Raw genomic sequence first — 20,712 nt, forward strand, 5'->3', positions numbered from 1 at the left:
TATTAATAGACAATAAGTTAGTAGAGAAAGAAGGAACATGCAAAACAGAATTTAGAGTAAGACTAGGAGAGCCAAAAACAGATCCCTTTCTAGATATAGAAAAAAGAGACCCATTTGCCACTCGGACAGTATCTTTCCCGGAAGGAGTGTACTGATGAAAAAGGGTAGAGGAACCTATCATATGGTCAGTGGCACCGGAGTCAATGATCCAAGGACTGGAGACTATCGCTGCACAATGACTACCAATAGAAATACCTGAGGCAAAGTTAGAAATAGAACCAGAGTTGGTAGCAGGTGTAGAGGACTGGGCAGTGGAGGCATTTAACATCCGACAGAAAGCTTGAAGTTCTTCCAGAGATAGACCAGTGTTTGTAGGAGGGGCTGCAATGGTGTCAATTTGATTTGCCTTAGCAGTAGGCTGACCACGGCCCTTACCAGCAGCACCACGTTTACGTTTTTCTTCAAAATCAGCAGGCTTACCATGTAATTTCCAAGAAGTGTCCTTTGTATGCCACAACTTACCACAATGTTCACATTTGATAGGCTCCGTAACAGATTTAGAGGTTTCAGCAGTAGGAGTAGTAGTAGTACTCGAACCAGACCCAGTATGTAAAGCTGATTGGTCTGCAGTGGAAGGGTGGAGCATATTTGAACGGCAGCGATCCTCAATATGAACCAATGCATAAGACTGCTCTAATGCAGGAAAAGGATTTCAGCTGGGAATCTGAACGTTAATCTGATCATATTTAACGTTGAGACCAGCCAAAAAACTCACTCTAATTTTGTCAACATGTTTGCGGTAGGCAGCAATGTCAATGGTATTGGTGCGTTGATAATCTGAGTAGTGATCAAGCTCCTGCCTGCACTTACGGAGTTTTGTATAATATTGGGAGGCAGATAACTCGCTTTGTTTTGTGTCATGAATCTTCTTCCATAGTTCACACACTTGAGCATCATTCCCAACTTGAGAGTAAGTTTCCTTGGCGGCTTTCCATATATGGGCAGCAATGTCCAATAGAAAATAACCCGGTGCCACACTAGGATGCATGGAGTTAAGAAGATAAGACATCACCAAGGAGTCATAAGAGAGCCAACGATCCTGAGCAGGACCTTCTTCATCAGGTTTAATGGTGGTACCTGTAAGATGTCCTGTAAAACTGCGACCTGCAACTGTGAGATAAGTAGATCGAGACCACATCAGGTAATTGGTCCCATCTAACTTGATGGTAGTTGCAGCAAAAGGTACTCATTACAGTCAGATCCATCTGATCTAGACGAAGATGTAGTAAGATCAGACATAGTGACAAGAGAGTGGAGTCAATCGAACTGCTCATCTAGTGAAGAAATCGGGCCTCAAGTTGGGTTTGTGAATTCCCACATATTTGACCGTTAGAATAAGCCAAAAATGGATCGAATCTCCCTCTGGTAGTGCCAAATATGTCCTCCAAAATTAGCACGTTCTGATGAGCCGATAAAAAACTGGTCAAAAAAATCTGTTCTGGAGAAAATCACAGGGCTGAATCTGAATTCTTCTTGATTCAAATCTGCAGTCTTCAAACAGGACTAGATGTTGACCAATGGCAGCAGAAAATATTCTCCAAAAAAGGCAAAAATCAATCTTCAATAAAGGGAAGAAACCGATCTTCAAGAGATAGGAGAACCAAATGCAGAATCTGGTCAGCATGTGTAATCTTCAATCAAATCATTATCTGGAATGAGGTAGGATGGAGGGCAGCCACTAGATCTGAAAGAGATCACCTCATAGTGCTGCCCTTAAGTGGTGAGAAGAACCGAGAGAGAGAGAGAGAGAGAGAGAGAGAGAGAGAGAGAGAGAGAGAGAGAGAAGGGTTGTAAGGGAGTGGCGGTAAGATGAAGGGGAAGGTTAGGGGAAAATTGAGAAGAGCAGGGAAGTGACAGAACTGGAGTCTGGTGGATCAAGCAACAACAACAAAATCGGACCCGTGGCATCAGTTTAGTTACTACTTGGGCTGAAATGCATGAAGTCATGAACAAAAGATTCTTGCCTACTGACTACAAGCAGTGCATGCACCTCATTTTGCACCCCTATTATTACGCCACTCGATCTGATTTTGAGTTGGATGAAGAAATATTAGTGGCACAGTTCCACAATGGTTTGCACCCCTAGATCAGTGCTGTACTAGCATCCAATCGACTGCCTACAATGGAAGATGCAGTACGAGTTGCATATCAGGTAGAAAAAAATCTGAAACAACCGTATACTCGAAGGAATTTTCCAGACACTTTTCCTAGGGGTAATAGTTACAATCAACAACAATCTTTACCCCAAGAAAATTCATTCAACAAACAACAGGCTACTAATTCATCTATGGCAACTTCACGGCTTAATCGGCCATATTCTCCACCTCGGCGTGATTATGACAGGGCATCTTCACGACCTACCCGACCATATTCTCTGCCTCGGCATGGTTTTGACAACTCTTCTATAATGCCAAACATAGTTGTCAAGGCGTCGCCTTGGTCGCCTAGGCGGGCGCCTTGGACACCTTGCTCTCCTAATTGGTGTCGCTTGCTTTTGGGCCCTCTCCATTGCCTTGGGTCGCCTAGCCGCCGTGACAACTATGATGCCAAAGATTGGCATTCATGTTTTATATGTAAAGGATACAGACATGTCACTGCTTAGTGTCCTAACCGTTTAGTGGCTTATATTGACAAGGATCATTTTATCCCTTGTGTTCTAGAAGAATACCTTGAAGTTGAGACAGTTGATTTACCACCAGAGCATGCACCGGGTGAAGTCAATGGCAATGATAGTGATGAGGAACGACATCTTGTTATGTTCTTCGTCTTGTCTAACCACTCACATAGTCACTGAGGATGAAGATTGGCATCGCAACAGTATCTTTCAGACCTGTGGGAAGTGCAATGACTAGTTTTGTAGTCCGGTGATTGATGGAGGTAGTTGTACTAATGTCGTCTCTGAAGAAGTTGTTTATAAACTAGGACTACAGACAGAGCCACATCCAACTCCTTACAAAGTTGTATGGGTGAACAACACTAATCTCAAGGTTACAAATACGTATTTACTCACCTACTCTATTCGATAATTTGTGGATACGATACAGTGTAACATCCTCCCTTTGGAGGTCTGTCATATTCTTCTTGGTCGACCATGGTTGTTTGATAAAAAAGCACAACATTGCGGGTGTGCGAATACCTACTCCTTTAAGCACGGCAACAAAACCATAAAGTTTCTTCCCACTAAGGATCTCCCTGACATTAAACTCAAGAAAGTATCGGGTTCGTTCCTCCTCCAGCGTGTTGCTTCAGCTGGCCTTCTTGGTCCTTTTCCAAACTCGACAGTTGAGTTCTCTTTAGAGGAGGAGAATTGATGCAATATCACTTGGTTGGTTGGACCAACATGATAGGATTTGGAGACCCAAACCCAAACAGAACCGGTCCAATGGTTTTTGGTCCAACAAAGGTTGGAGTTTGTTATTTTAGTAGGTTATTTATTTAAGTCTTTTATTTTGACTTAGAGTTTGAGTTCCATATTGCAAGTTGTTATTTCAGTTTCATAGTCTAATTATGTAACACCCCCAAACCCGGTCTAGGGTTTTTGGACATTAACGGTCCACAAGATCTATATGTCTCAGGAGATATGAACCAAAGTAGAACCAAAACACAAGAGATACATATAAATGCGATAGAGAATGTCTTTAAAACTGATTAAAAGTCTAAAGTTGTTTACTTATTACATCTCCAAAACTTAAGTAAAATAAAATATATCTTAAATTAAATTAAAACTCCTCAACTTAAAATAAATCCAACAAGTCTTAAAGATGTCAAATTTAATAATAGTAAATGTCTTCATTATAACCATACGCTTCATCCTCTTGATTCCCTACAAGGGTCTCATCCTGATCATATGTCTGCTCATCTGAAAACATGGTGAGAGGTAAGCCTTGGGAAATGCTTAGTAAGCAAGACAAACAATACCACAAGTTTGAAAACATTCACATCTTAACCAAGCAATAAAGACTTACATACATATATAGTACCTATAATCCTACAGTGAAAACATTTGGTTCTTACCACCTCTACCAAATATTGCAAACACAATGGTGAGGTAAACTTGGCAAAATCCAAAAAAGAAGATTACCTAAATAAGAGAAATAAAAGTAAGGCAATACGACACTCCTTGATAGACTAGCATGATAGCCATCATACACTGATACAAGGCCCTTGTAATAGCAGCACTTGAACTACAGCAATGATGCACCATTCCATACTGTCCCCACTCAATATCAAGAAACTAATGGAGAAACTAGTGACCAAACTTGCCCCAGACCGAGTCTAAGCCCCCGAAGGTTTTACCAGTAATGCCCTCCTAGAGAGTTTTTGATCATCTTCCTCTTTCTAGTAGTCCATGTAGTTTTAATAAAGATAAGCCCATAGCTCAAAAACTCACCAACTCACCCCAACATATATCTCCCATGTTGGTAAGGTAAAAGAAAAGAACATCCATGACTGTACATATAGATATACAAACAATTTCGGAACATAGGATTTGCAACTCTCAATTCCACCATAATAGTGACTTAAAAGGATTTATGAAAACAAAGAGAAGTTTTAAAAACAAATAGATTTCAGCAACGTATCATAGCATACAATCAATGATAACATCTCCAATTGAATTGGAATGTAAAGAGTTAAATCCCAAAAAAAAAAACAGCAATTATGCAACATGTAAAATATATGCAAAGTGTTTGAATTAAGAAGAACAATCAATGAACTTCATCACACAATCAGCATACATATGTTGCTTTTATTTTCTCATAAGCATGTCATACTTTAAAAAAATCCAGCATGCACATATTTTATTAAATTATGAAGAACATTCAATTTCTTCTTATTCCATCAAATGCATACTTTAATTTAGGTTAAAGTAAATATTTGAACTAAAGAGAAACATGATAAATCATTGATTAAAACAAGATTTCAGATTTGAATTGAAGAAGAAACATAATTTGGTTTTATAGAACATAAGCATGTAGAATTGCGTAGTCTCTCTCACCTTGTTTGGAGTAATGAAATTTTAATGGGGAAAACCTCAAATCTGGAAATGAATCTTCAATTGAAGCCATACAGGTGATGATCCTCCTCTTCTAAGATTGAGAAGCTTCAATGGGGTCCAAGGAGCAAAGGTAATGATGAAATCAACTCCAAGGTATTTCTCAAACTCGGATTTGGGAAACACAGGTTTTCGACAGAAAGACATACCTTTAGTAAATCCACGATATCTCTTTACTCCGATCTCCGATTCGGGTGATTCCAGTTGGGTTGCGAAGCTAAGGGACGAGGCTACGCTTGATCATGAAATAAGATTTTCTCAATTCAGCTCAGAAAAGGGTCGAAATTTGACGTCAAGTAACTGGTTCTGCACAGTCTGAATCTCCTTTTTCTCCCTCCTTTTTCTTCTTCTTCTCTTCATCTCTACAGCCCACTAATTTATCTCTCTCTCTCTCTCTCTCTCTCTCTCTTTCTCACGTTTATTCTTCTTTCCCTTCCTCTCTCACGATTTTGATAAAGGCGAGTGAGGTTTGGTATTTGGTTATGGGAATTTAATCCTAACAAGAAAGGAAGGAGGTGGGAAGAATCCGATTCAGTCTCTAACTAGATCTCTTTACTTGCCCTCCAATGAAAATATTTTAAAAGGAATCTCGACTTAAGATTTTTAAATTAAAATTTAGATTAGGTAGTTTAATTTTAGCTTAATTCCTTATTTTGTTGGGATTTTATTTTATGAGGATTTTCTCTCTCCAAGATTGAGTTTCGAACCAATTGGAGATTGCCACCTCACCTTTCCTTATCAATCCATAATACTTCCCTAACTAAATTCTTACAAATTTAAAGACCTCCCAAGCTAGAATTGTGGAAGCTCCCTTTTAAGCCCTATAAAATTATAAAAAAAAAAAATCTTTAACTCTACCTCTAAAGAATGGAATCTTAGACCTCTAATCACTTGAACTAATTGTCTAACCACTAGGCTAGGTTACTAGTTATGAATTATTTTTCAAATCAAATTATATATCTTTTTAACAACCCTAATTCTACACTTAGGCAAAGAATAAATCAGAATAAGGGTGTAACACTATGACACACTACTTACCATGCATGCATGTGTACACCTTCAGCTAGTCCAAGATCCTACACTTTAGCTTGCCCTAATCTAGCATTAGATAAAAGACCAAATTACCCCTAGTCCAAAATCTGGGTATTACAAATCAGGAGTGATGTTATTTTCCCTTTATGTATGGGCAATGAACTGATAATAGAAGTTCATTGAATTTTTCTCTTTGAGAGCGTGTGATCTCTGTTACCCATCCCCTACAACTCGTCCCTTCTTCTAACCGGCCCTCCAAAAAATAAATGTTACAAGGTCTGGTGTTGTTTCATCATCAATAAGTCATGTTGCCATCCTATGTGGCAGACATGAACAGACGAGGGTCGGTCCATTTGATAAGAGGACCGCCCACTCATCTTACATGTCAAATTTCAGCCGAAAAAGCATGGAAGTGATTAAAAGTGAGTTTATAGTTTAACATAATTACGCAAGAATGTCATTTTCTTGTAATGGAATCTTGTGCGTATTTCTGTAACTTTTTCAACTTAAACTCACTTCTGAAGCACTTCTGTTGTTTTGATTTAAACTTGACCAGCAAAATGGGTGTGGGGTCCTCAGTAATGGAGTGAACTCAACCGAATGTCTAGGTTATATTAGAGGTGGACATCTAATCTTTAGGTCGTTCTCTCCTTAAAATATTTTATGTTTTTTTAACTCATCAAGGGAAGTCTAATTTGAACCAAGTACGCTTTAATTTGTTAATTTGATCTTCCATTCATGTATGCAGGCTCTTGACATGATACGTGGCAAAAACATTCTTCTCCTAATGGATTCGCACTTGGAGGGAAACTTTTCAACTGAAGAGGCAACTGTGGTTGTTGGGCTTGCTTCTCGTTGTTTACAATATGAACCTCGGGAGAGACCAAATCCAAAAAACCTTGTTGCAACACTCGCGCCACTGATCACGAAACCTGATGTGAGTTATTTTATTTGGGTTCTCATTGATGGTTGCTGTTTTGGATCTGTTGACATCCTACTGTATCGGCTTTACTTGTACGTGTGTATGTATGTCTGCATGTGTCCTCATTAATTTGCTTCATATGTTCTCATTGGTCGTAATAACAAGCACTGGACCATTGATTATCTCTGGTGTCTTATAATTGCAACAGGCAAAAACCCAGACCCACTGATTAGAGAATGATGCTCACCAACATATAAATTTGTTGGGGGTGATTAGATCTAAAAGGGTTGAATTTCTGATCAAGAAACTGAAATTTAGCATATGATAGTTGTCTTATATCTACACAGGGAGAAGAATGTTTCTTGTCTTGCCATATGTATATAAAAAATATTGACTATACATTGCCTACATTTGTTGTGGATCCTGTAGTGGTGCTTCTTGAATACAGTATAGTGTTGCTTATTGTTCTTAGAAACTTCTTAAAAATTACAAGGTTTAGTAAAGTGGCATAACCTAACCATAGAAGCTATTTAACTTTACCAGAAAGAATAGGAAAATGAAAGATTCTCTTAGAATATATTATTAATATAGTTGACAGTATACTCCCGATGGTATCCATTTCCTGGATCTTTGGAAATGAAAAGTCATGCCCATAGTTAGCAAAAAGGGGAACGGTACTAAAACGGAGTTTTACGGTATGGGTTTTAAACAGTAAAAGATTGCAAACGGACGGTCAAATAAAACGGTCAAACAAACAGAGAACGGTAAAAAACGGAAAACGGACGGTACGGGTTTTAAACGTTTATATTTAAAAAAAAACGGAATAAAAAACGACACTATTCTCATATAAATTGAGGAATTTTTATTCAAAATACATACTTCTATTTCCACTATCCATGCATTGACTTTGAGTTGAAGGTGATAACATGAAAAAATGTTGCCATTCGAGTCATCTTTATGTCGGTGAAAGAATCAAACCGATCAGAGTTTGGGAGAGAGAGATATGGTCAGTTAAGTCCAAGGTTTTAAAAAACGCCAAAAAAATGAGAACGTGTTTTAAACGTGTTTGAAACGGGAATGCTTTCCGTTTGCTGTTTTGTACCGTATGTTTGGGAAGCATACGACAAAACGAGTTTAAAACGGTAAAAAACGGGAACGTGTGTAAAACACGTTTTTGCTAACAATGGTCATGCCCCAATTCTTTGGATCAATATCTATGTTAGCATCCCCGTACCCAGGTATCAGGTGGAATGTTGTTTAAAAATTGCTTATCCAAGTAAGGGGAAAACACTCCAATCCGTGGCCATTTCATAGGGATGGCAATGGATGGGTAGATTAGGTGATTTTCTAATCCTTTCTTGTTGGTCCATTGGCAGTAGTGGTAATGGGTTCTCATTGTTGGCAACCAAGTGCAAACATGTTCGTAGATGTTTTTGGGAGTTTTTGGAAGTGTTTAGGGGCACTTTAGTCCCTTTACATCACTTATGGGCAGTATGGTAATTTAGAGAGAGAAATTGGGTGGTGGGCTCCACACATTGTGGACCCACAAAGGGTGTTTAACATGGCTGAGGTGGCATCTAAGTGGTCGGACAGTGAAATGGTTTAGGTGATGTGGTCTGGTAATGGTGTAGGAAAAAGAAGAAAACAATTGGAGCATTTGCTACACTTTTAAAGTCCATTACTTAAAAGATTAGCATTTGCTACATTTTTTAAGTCCATTGCTTAAAAGAGCTTCCCATACTTAGCCAAATTTTGGCCTCATTTCCTTATGGAGCTTCTGTAAACATTTTGAGTTTTTTGTGCAACAGGGGCTTGAATTGAAATTTATTAACAATTCGGTCTACATGGGCATGAAAAGATAAAGGTAGGGGCTTGGTTGCAATATACAAACATTAAGGCTCTAAGGCGTTAAGTCTTCAATGATTGGAGTTTTGAAAATATTCCATTTAATAGAATATTATTGGATTTAAAAAAGCACTAGTTGACCATACTTGAGTATTGAAGAAATAATGTAAGATTTCAAAGGAGAAGGCACGCTTCTCAAAGAGTTACTTTAATGACTTTATTTTTGAAGGTTTTTCAAAGATAGCTTTTTGATTCCAAAGCATGGAATCTGATTGGTCTTCAAAAGATGGATGGTTCCTCCATTCTTAGCCCGTGTACTGAGAGTATATTTAGATTCCAAAATCTATTGTTTGGTTTGCTGTTGTAAAACAACTTTGTCATGTTGCCAAATCTAGATTCAAATCCAAGGGCTAGCATCATTTCCAGCCAAATTCGACAAGATGGAAGGCTTTGCTTCTTTTGTGCTGTACGAGACACTAATGGACACGTTACCTGTCATCTTGTGCGGTGATTTTTTGAAGTGTGTGTAGCTTGCATAAAGATGCATTTATAAAGATTCTAATCTTTTCAATCTTATTAATTGTTGCTTTTTGATGTATGACACGATCTGGTACACCATAGTGGTCCTCTGTTCCTATGCATCACCACTTTACCATACACCTTATACACAGATTCCATTTGAATTTTTCTCATTGGTTGAACTTTAAAGCCTCATAGCTCAGCCATCCGGTGTCCGTTTGAGCTCTACCATATATCAAAATTTACAGAAAAATGCCATCTTCAACCCAACAATAACAGAAGGTACTGCAGAAGCTCATTTTTGGAAGAAAGAAAGGGAAAAAGGGTTTGAGAGAGGGTGTGAGTGCATCAAAGAACTTGAAATGATTCACCTTCTTTTGTGAGTATGTTTTGAACGCATATTGAAGTGAGAATGTATGTGTTGGTGCTTTATTGAAGAAGACGAGAAGATCAAAACTATTGGTTGTGCAGTATCGATGGTGGTTTAAAGCTTTTCAATGATCAAGTGAAAACAAGAAGGGGTGCCAATGTACTTGAAGATTCAAGTTTCCTCTGTCTTGAGATCAGTTCAAGATTCCAGTGATACCTGGAGATTTCTGTGAAGCCGCTCAGAGTGATATTGTTAGGGGTTAACTTTTGAACTTGTAAGTCTTTTGTATTTTTGCATAGATTGAATATTGTTGATAAATCTATGGCATATGTTGTAAGGGAGTGGGACTTGCATTTACTTTGTTTTTGATTCATATACATTGTAACCAGTTGAGTGGGTGCTTGACTAGAAGAGGGGTAGGTGCCCTAGCCTGAGTGGGTGCTTAGGTGGAAGCAGGTGGTGCATCACCTGGACTGTCGTTGCAGTTGAATTCGCAGTCTGTATTGAGTAAATACAAAACCCTGGTTAAGGTATTACTCCGTGGATGTAGGCAATTTGCCGAACCATGTATATCTTGTGTTCTGTTCTTGTATCTGTTTAGAAGTGTTGTGTTCTGCAGGATGGGGTGCATACCTGGTATGCCTGGCCATATGGTGGTTGCAGTGCGGGTGTGCATGTGAATTGTGTGTGTTTGTTTGCACAAGCAAGCTCAGTGGCAAGCAGCTGAGTGTTACAGGCTAACAGGTCATTTAGTGCTACACGGTTGGAAGCAAAAATTTGAAAGAATTTTTAGACCACGATTCACCCCCTCTCAGTGTCGATTTGGAAACTACAATTGGTATCAGAGCTTGGTACCCTAGGGAGGAAGTTTAACAGCTTTGGGTTTAGACTTGAGAGGTAGTAAAATGGCATCACATGACAGTCATGGTGGTCACAGTAGGATTACTTATTTTGATGGAACAAGTTACAGATTTTTGAGAATAAAGATGGAGGCCTACCTGAAATCATTGGGTTACAATGTTTGGATGGCAATCAAGGTGGGATATACTCCCTCCACATTTGAGATTGTTGTTGAGTCTGAGATGAAAAAGTTAGAGAATGATGCAAAGGCTCTCAATGCTCTTCATAGTTCCCTATCTCCAACTGAGTTTGCCAGGATTGCAGGATGTACAACATCCAAGGAAATTTGGGACAAGCTAAAGAATGCTCATGAGGGATATGACAAGATAAGAGAAGCAAAATTGCAACATCATGGGAATATGTTTAAGGGTATGAGAATGACTGAGGATGAGGTCATTGAACATTACCTGAACAGAGTAAATGAGATTGTCAATTCCATTAGAAGATTGGGGGAGCAACTACTGAATTAGTAGTGGTGAAGAAGGTACTCAGAATTCTACTAGATTTTACAATCCAAAAGTTTCAGCAATTGAAGAGTCAAAGAACTTGAATTCATTAAGCCTGGATGAAGTTCATGGAATTTTAACAACTTATGAAATGATGATGATCAAGCCCAAGCCTACAGATAAAGAAGCAGCTTTCTAGGCTCTTGAGAAGTTAAAAATTAAAGAAGAAAAAGAATCTTAAGATTCTGATGATGAACTCATAGCCTACTTGGCTAGAAAATTCAAGAAGGGAATAGGCAAACACAAGGGAAAGTCTCCTTTTAAATCTTCAATTGTGGAGGCATTGGATACTTTGCTTCTAAGTGTCCCAAGGAAGAGAAATTAAATGAATCTGAAGATGAAGAGGAAGAAAATAGTGACAAAAAGGGAAAGAAAAAGTGCTTTCCAAAAAGAAAAAAAACCTACTTCAAGAAGAAAAGTTTGCTGACTAAGAAGGATTGTTCCTCTTCTGAAGAGGAAAAAAATGAAGAAAGTGACTCAGATGATGAAGTCCTATTTATGACCATTGAAGGTGACAGATCACTTGCAACACAAGAAAAATCTTATGATGAAGAAGAACCTGAGGGTGAAGTGGACTATGTGAGTGAGTTGTACTTTGCTTTGATTAATCTCAAAGAGGAGAGGAAGAAAAACAAAGAAATGAAAAATCAACTTGAAAAGTTAGAGACAACAATCAACGAGTTGACAGTTACCATAGAGGAAATGGATCATGTAATAAATGATACCACCTCCAGTCTATCTCTCAAGTGCATAGAATGTGAAGAACTTGAGAGAAAAATTGAAAAACTAAGAACAAAACTTGAAGGAGTGAGTACAAGAGAAGAGTTATCTTAAAGCTGCTACATCATCTACCCCAGTGATTATTTTGAGATCTAAAGGCAAGGCAGTTGAAACTGAAGTTACTGAGACTACTCATCCTACTTCTAGCATGGCAAGAAACAATGTGCTAGATGAGATCTAGAGTGTCCAAAGATCACCCCACATCAAAACTGGACTTGGCTTCTCTCAAAGTGAATCTTCAAATACTATGAAGACCAAGGGAAATGGAATTGCAACAAACCCAGTAAGGTTTGTCAAGGAGCAACAGAAGAACTCATGTGTTGACAAGTCTACCAAGCAGAGAATGGACAGAGAGCTACACCAGAGTTAGTTATCAAAAGTTCAGAGATCAGAACAGAGATTCAAGACAGAGTCAGAGTTTCAAATGGTATTGCTATGGATGCAACAACTTTGGGAACAGAGTGGCAGATTGTAGAAAGTAGAACAGAGCGGTGGCATTTAGTAGCAATAACAAGTTTGCTCCTTTGGCAGAAGTCAGAGTAGAGTGTTTTAGGTGTTTTAGAGTGGGACATATTGCAAGGTATTGCAATACTATTCTTCCTTCACAGAGGCATCCTAGAATAATTGAGAGGGGAAACTCCCCACAGAAGCAAGTACAGAGACATACACAAACAACTCAAAGAAAAGCTAGAGAACCTATATTAGTATCTGACAAAGTAGTGAGAAAGAACAAAAGAAAAGCAATGATGCTTTGATTATGCAGACAACCTTCAAGGCTCGTAGCAGTGAGGCACCATGGATTCTTGACAGTGGGTGTTCCACCCATATGACTGGTGATAAGGAAAGGTTCTTGAACTTGAATGCAGTGGAAGGTGGTTCTGTGAGATTTGGTAACAATGATGGGGCCAAGATTGAAGCTAGAGGTTCAGTTAAGCTGTACAAGGGAAAGCTCAAATCCAACAATGTCTTATATGTAAGTGGGCTCAAACACAATCTCCTCAGTGTGAGTAAGATATGTGATGGTGAGCATGAGGTTCTTTTCACAAAAGAAGGATGTGCAACCAAGAAGACAAAGAATGGCAAGACTGTGGCACAATGAACTAGAACTGCAGGAAATATGTATGTCTTATCGGATGTCAGTGAAGATAAATGCATGTTAAGCTAAGAGGATGAGAATTGGCTATGGCATTGAAGGTTGGGATACATTAACTGCAAGAATCTTGCCAAGCTTAGTAAGAGGGAAGCAGCGAGAGATCTTCCCAAGATCAAGAGACCTGCAAATCATGTTTGTGGGCCATGTCCAAAGGGGAAACAAATTAGAGCTACTTACAAGCTCAAAGAAGATCACACAGGTAACCCCCTAGACTTGATTCACACAGACCTGTGTGGTCCTATGAGAACAAAGGCCATTGGAGGAGAAAGGTACTTCATGCTTCTTATTGATGTCTGTAACAGAATGAGCAAATGCTACACTTTTGAGCAATGGACTTCAAAAGTGTAGCAAATGCTCTAATTGTTTTCTTCTTTTGCCTACACCATTATTAGGCCACATCACCTAAACCATTTCACTGCCTGACCACTTGGATGCCACCTCAGCCATGTTAGGAACCCTTTGTGGGGTCCATAGTGTATGGAGCCCACCACCCAATTTCTCTCTCCAAATTACCATAGTGCCCCTAAGTGATGTCAAAGGACTGAAGTGCCCTTGACCACTTCCAAAAACTCCCAAAAACAACTACGAACATGTTTGCACTTGGTTGCCAACAATGACAACCCATTACCACTACTGCTAATGGACATGTTGGCACTTGGTTGCCAACAATGACAACCCATTACTACTACTGCCAATGGACCAACAATCTCCCCCTTTGAAATTGTTGGCAACAACCACAAGTGCACTCTCTTGGTATCGTAGTTTCCAGATCGACACTAAGAGGGGGGGTGAATCAGGGTCTAAAAATTCTTTCCAAGTTTTGCTTCCAACCTTGCAACACTAAATGACCTGTTAGCCTGTAACACTCAGCTGCTTGCCACTGAGCTTGCTTGTGCAAACAAACACACACAATTCACACGCACACCCGCACTGCAACCACCATGTGGCCAGGCATACCAGGTGTACACCCTATCCTGCAGAACACAACACTTCTAAACAGATACAAGAACAAAACACAAGATATACGTGGTTCGGCAAATTGCCTACATCCAAAGAGTAATACCCTAACCAAGGTTTTGTATTTACTCAATACAGACTACGAATTCAACTGCAATGACAGTCCAGGTGATGCAACACCTGCTTTCACCTAAGCACCCACTCAAGCTAAGGCACCTCCCCCTCTTCCAGTCAAGCACCCATTCAACTGGTTACAATGTATATGAATAAAAAACAAAGTAAATGTAAGTCCCACTCCCTTAGAACATATGCCATAGATTTATCAACAATATTCAATCTATACAAAAGTACAAAAGACTTGCAAGTTTAGAAGTTACCCCCCTGACAATATCACTCTGAGTAGCTTCACAGAAATCTCCAGGTATCACTGGAATCTTGAACTGATCTCAAGACAAAGGAGACTTGAATCTTCAAGTACACTAGCACCCCTTCTTGTTTTCACTTGATTATTGAAAAGCTTCAAACCACCATCGATACTGCACAACAAGTAGTTTTGATCTCTTCTTCAATGAAACACGAACACACACATTCTCACTTCAATGTGCTTTCAATACATACTCACTAAAGAAGGTGAATCATTTCAAGTTCTTTGATGCACTCACACTTTCTCTCAAACCCTTTTTCCCTTTTTTTTTTCTTTCCAAAAACGAGCTTTTGCAGTAGGTTCTGTTATTGCTAGGTTGAAGATGGCATTTTTCTGTAAATTTTGATATATGGTAGAGCTCAAACGGACACCGGATGGTTGAGCTATGAGGCTTTAAAGTTCAACCAATGAGAAAAATTCAAATGGAATCTTCGTATAAGGTGTATGGTAAAGTTGTGATGCATAGGAACAGAGGACCACTATGGTGTACCAGATCGTGTCATACATAAAAAAGCAACAATCAATAAGATTGAAGAGATTGGAATCTTTATAAATGCATCTTTATGCAAGCTGCACACACTTCAAAAAATCACGTCACAAGGTGACAGGTAACGTGTCCATTAGTGTCTCGTACAACACAAAAGAAGCAAAGCCTTCCATCTTGTCGAATTTGGCTGGAAATGATGCTGGCCCTTGGATTTGAATCTAGATTTGGCAACATGACAAAGTTACTTTACAACAGCAAACCAAACAATAGATTTTGGAATCTAAATATACTCTCGGTACACGGGCTAAGCATAGAGGTACCATCTATCTTTTAAAACCCGATCAGATTCCATGCTTTGGAATAAAAAAGCTATCTTTGAAAAACCTTAAAAAATAATGTCATTAAAACAAGACTCTTTGAGAAGCGTGCATTCTCCTTTGAAATCTGACATTATCTCTTCAATACTCAAGTACGGTCAACTAGTGCTTTTTCAAATCCAATAATATTCCACTAAATAGAATCTTTTCAAGACTCCAATCGTTGAAGACTTGAAGGCTTAAAGCCTTAATGTTTGTATATTGCAACCAAGCCCCTACCTTTATCTTTTCATGCCCATGTAGACCGAACTGTTAATAAATTGCAATTCAAACCCTTGTTACACAAAAAACTCAAAACGGTTACAGAAGCTCCATAAGGAAATGATGCCAAAATTTGGCTAAGTATGGGAAACTCTTTTAAGCAATGGACTTCAAAAGTGTAGCCAATTGCATATGGTTCAATTCTGGCATAATTAAGGGGTAGGCATCAGAGTTAACTTTGGACCTGATGTAAGTTTGGGTGTCTGGACCAGGGAAAATTGATTTGATGGCAATTTGTTTTTTTTTAATCATTTATGCAAGGATAGTTCAAAATTGTATATATATAGCAATGTGGACCATTTTTTTTGTCATGTCTATAGGACACCGTTTCAAATTTGGAGTCAGATTGGTCAAATTGGCCAATTCGGATTGGATAAGGCCATGACCGATCTTGATTCCGGCCGATTCATGCTCCAAAACCCTAGAATCGTATTTTAGATCTGAGGCTCAATTCTAGGGTTTTTGGGAGTTGGGGCCGATTACGGCTGCGGATCGAAATAGGCAGGGACCTATCTGATCCCCGATTCAATGCTTTGAAACCTTGCTTTAGGGGTGACAATACGATATTACATATCTTTGTAAAGTTTTTTTTAGGGGTGTCAAAAAAACCCAGCCATCCTGACCTGGCCCTAACCTGCCCTGAGCCCGGACAGGGCTGGGCCGGGCCTGGGGATAAGGAAGGGTCAGGCTGGGTTTCACAATTGCTAGGCCCTGGCAGGGCTGGGCCTGGGTTGAGGCCTTGGCCCTGGCAGGCCCAACCCGATCCTGTAATAATATATTGTATAATATATATATATACTAGCAAACATGCACGTGTGAACATATGCTTGGGGAGAAAGAAATATGAGGGAGCAAAAATTGTGGAGAAAAGGGGTTAAGAAGCTTTTTCAAACATAGAAAGATTTCCAACAAATAACTTAAACAGTACTTAAATATCACAACATTCCTTACTTATTTATCATGGAATATCATAAATTTTAAGTTCACGTCTCTTTTTATGTTGTAAGTAAAAGATTATAAAAGTGAGAGTTTCAAAACAAAGAGAGAGAGAGAGAGAGAGAATTATATATATATATATATTTGAGGGAAGAGAAGAGATATTAGATAGGAAGGGGAGCTTGTGGAGAGAAGGAGTTAAAGAATTTGTAATCATATTTTAGAGAATTGTTGTATGAAGTAGCAACTGAAATATGGTGATTCCAAATTGGACATAATCTAATAATTCTTTATTAGACTTCCTAAACTAATCATATTTTCGTCTCACTTAGGTGTGATATAGTTATGCTGGTGACATGGGTCAATTTATTAGATATATGTATCAACATAAATAAAAATATAAAACACTTAATTAGTCATGATTCAACAACAATATTTATTCATAGATCAACTGGTTATAGTGTTGCTCGAGATCAACTAAATTATAACTCTGACTAATCAATCAAAGGAAGGGGAAAACAAATTCATGGGTGGAGGGATTGAAAACATAACTGTTTGAAGTAACACATCAAAATAAATGGTGCAGTCCAAAGATAAGATGAAGACTGCAATTCATAAGTAGCAATCTAATTTCTGAATAAATTGATGGCTCATTGCATCACTGATTAGAAATTTTGAGTAATTTATCGAACCTATGTCCTTCACAATAAAAAAAAAATAAATTGAAAAGCCATTAAGGCCAACCTACACAGATTCAATGTTGCATTTATCCAAAATTTCAGGGTGGCTATGTATGGACGCAGGCAGCACACGATGAGGCACAACATTCTTTTACCCATATTATAGTAAGACTGAGCCTGCTTGTGTTGAGCTAAGAAGAGGTTGAAGAGTCTTGACAACGATTGTCATATTTGGTTGTAAGTCTGCTTCATATTGAACACAAAGTGCTGCTACCTCTGCAAACTGAAACACAAGCACATAAACACATGAAAAATATTGATTTCCATACAAAAAAGATTTATAGCAAGATTCTTATATTGTAATACCTATTAAAATACAAACTACATGAAGAGAATATTGCAACTAAACCCATATAGCCAATGATAAGTAAAACACATAAGAACAAATTATTTAAAGGGTAAATACACGTCACCCCCTGGTTTTTGAAAAAACTCAAATCACCCCCTCTACAGTAATGGTGCTAGTTTGCTGTTAGTTATTGGTGTGAAAGGACTATTTTACCCTTGTACTAAAACATTAGAATTAAATTTACAATACTACCCTTCCTTCGTCTTCAACATTGGTCAAGAGTGGTTTAGGGATTTAAATTTATTTAACTGGCTGACATCATCACTTAACAGCATAAAACTAACGGTAGAGACTAATTTTCATATTGGGGTCTAAACCAGCGGGTGATTTGAGTTTTTTCAAAAATCAGGCGGTGATCTGAGTTTCATTTGAAAACCAGGGGGTGATGTGTAATTTACCCTTATTTAAATAAGAGAAGAGGGAAAATGACCTTATTGGCAGTCTTCAGCGGGTATTCTTTGTTTACTTTGGGACCCAAACATTAGTTGACCTTGTCCTTAAGTTGCTTAAATTGTACAATGTGGTAGATCCAAGTAGGAGAGGAAGAAATGGTGACAGAGCTTGAGGTTGAAAGAATACTCACCCACATAAGCAAACTTTGTTGCATAGGAATAGTGTGTTCTACTGGCTTTCTCCATGTCAAAAGCTCCGAAAGAAAAACCCTGAAACTATAGACATCATTTTACTGAGTCAATTGGGCAGTGATAGCATACCTGAATAGGGACAAAGGAAAATTCACTAAAGAGTCCATCATCAGAATATAACAGAAGAAAGAAAAGAAAGAAAATAAGGTCAGTACGAAGTAAGTGTACAAGGATTTAGAGATTTTAGAAAGTAATAGCAATTGTGGAAGGCTTTAGCCATGACAACATACTGAACAGAAAGTCACATTCTCATTTATACTTTGGGATAAATTTCCTGGTTTGTCAAGCTCTATTCTGAAGAATGTAGATTGAAATAATGTATCAAGATTAAAACCCAAGATATTAAGCCGTATGAATTTTTGTCCATTCTACATAAATCACTTCCATCGAAAGTCATACATGACTCATCAAATTGCATAATAAAAGCAGACAATATTCTCCATATATATGAGATAGAAATGACAATGTATGCCCCATGAAGGACATGAATGCCCAAATGGAAAATTTCTGAAACTTCAGAGACAGAGAGACCGGTTAGATGAATCAAGATTGATAAAGAGGGTACCATAAACAAAATAGCACAACTAGATCACAAAAACATAGTCGAGGAAATATGAAATAGTTGCACCAATCCCATGTGCATGGTATGGTTTCATGGGCATTCTAAAACATGCCAAAATTGGGTACATATAAACAATATGAGTGGTCTTCCTCTTGCAACCATGATTCCTGGTTTCATAAATTTAGCACACACACATAGAAGAGAGGAGAGAAGCTGTAAGTTGATACGAAACTATAAGTTGAGGTTTTGGGAGAAACAAAAAAACGAAGAAGATACCAAGTGGTAAGTTGATACGAAGCTGCAGTGGGTAGTTCTGAAGTTCTGTTCAGCGAGATTTTTTATTCTTCTCAAACATCATCTTATCGAAGAAGAAAAAAAAAAAAAAGATAAGAGAACTACAGAAGAAGAAAAGAGAGAAATTCCAATTCCCTAGTCAGGCGGGCGGGTTATGGCAGAGAAGAACAACCAAAAAGTACAACGAACTAAATTGGTGACCTTTTCCCCCTGCTTTGAGAATTTGAATGGATAATTGTTAAAAGATGACCAACTCATCCTTCCTCACTCTCTTTTTCTCAGGGGGACACTAAACGGCATCCCACTTGTATGAAGTATACAATATTGACCATGAGAATTACTCAACTCTTTTACTTAGTTGAAGCCAATCTCTTTGGACAGAATAATGACCATAACCAAGCCTTGACAGAATACGCCCCATCTTTTTAAGTCTAAGCGTCTCCTACAACAGCCTTTTAATACAGAATCTGCAGGCTCTAGCATCCATGGAAAACAGAAATCCTATGTAATAGCTTTCGCTCAAGAAATGAGTAAGAGAAAAGAAACAAAAACAGGTAAACGAAAAAGTCTAGCATCTAAATGAAATAAGTGAATTAAAAGGAAAATAATAAACCTGAAAAATTATTCCGGCACCACTTATCGGCTAGGAGACTGAGTTCTACCTACGTCTCCATGTAGATTCTCCGCCATAACTGCTTAAAGGAACAAGGACAACAGATCAATCAAAAGCCACAGAATAGTGAACGCATGCAAAATTAAGCAGACACGGGAAGGCAGAGGGGAAAAAAGAGACCGAAGAAGAAAGTAGCAAGTAGCAGAAAATGAACCTTTGGGGCCATATTACTTCACATTCTGACGGTTAACCGCCACTGCGTCACCCCTTTAGGAAAAGACGATGAAATAAAGGGTTAGGTTAACCCAGATACGTTAGTAAGTCCAAGTTGGTCCACGTCTAGTGGGTTTCCGTTTAGAGCAAATGCTTGGATAATCCAACACAGCGGAAATGGTTGCGTTCCTATAAGGGCGAGGGAACCTGGGAATGATCAAAATCACGACCCTCGACGGAATAATATAAGGGAGCACTACCTGGAATCTGTTCGACGGTGCCGGAGATGATCAAAACATGTGGAGATTCCAGTGAGAATCCTTGTTATTCTTCCGGCCAGATCAAATGATGGTCTCGAGAGGAACATGCAAATGCAACAAGAGAAATTCAGAACTTCAACTTCGTCTCTTGCTGTGTTGATCAACCGGATAGAGTGTGAGAAATATAAAATATTCGTGTGTTATAAAAGGAATGAAATTACGAAATAAAAAATGAATTAGTATATGCTTGTTATAAAAGGAATGAAATTACAAAATTGGGAATGGAAGAAGCAATTTCCGTTTTTGTTGAAATCACTATCTCTCTTTCTTATTCAATATCTTTTTTAAGGCACGGTTGATGGAAAGAAAATTATTTTAAAATGAAAAAATACATAAATAAGAAGGATACCAATAATTTGGGGAAATTGTGAAAAGATGAGAAAAAAATTAAAGAA

General features: G+C 38.3%; 1 protein-coding gene across 1 annotated transcript in view; it reads left to right on the forward strand.

Annotated features, from left to right (window-relative positions):
• Positions 1 to 20,712, forward strand: part of LOC122661986 (serine/threonine-protein kinase BSK1-like) — a 43,782-nt gene that overhangs the window by 19,955 nt on the left and 3,115 nt on the right. The window contains exon 6 of the mRNA XM_043857521.1: positions 6,894 to 7,082. Within this exon, the coding sequence (XP_043713456.1) occupies positions 6,894 to 7,082 (189 nt within the window). The remainder of the gene's footprint in view (positions 1 to 6,893; positions 7,083 to 20,712) is intronic.

The sequence above is a fragment of the Telopea speciosissima genome, chromosome 5 (assembly GCF_018873765.1).
Source record: "Telopea speciosissima isolate NSW1024214 ecotype Mountain lineage chromosome 5, Tspe_v1, whole genome shotgun sequence".
Lineage (NCBI taxonomy): Eukaryota > Viridiplantae > Streptophyta > Magnoliopsida > Proteales > Proteaceae > Telopea > Telopea speciosissima.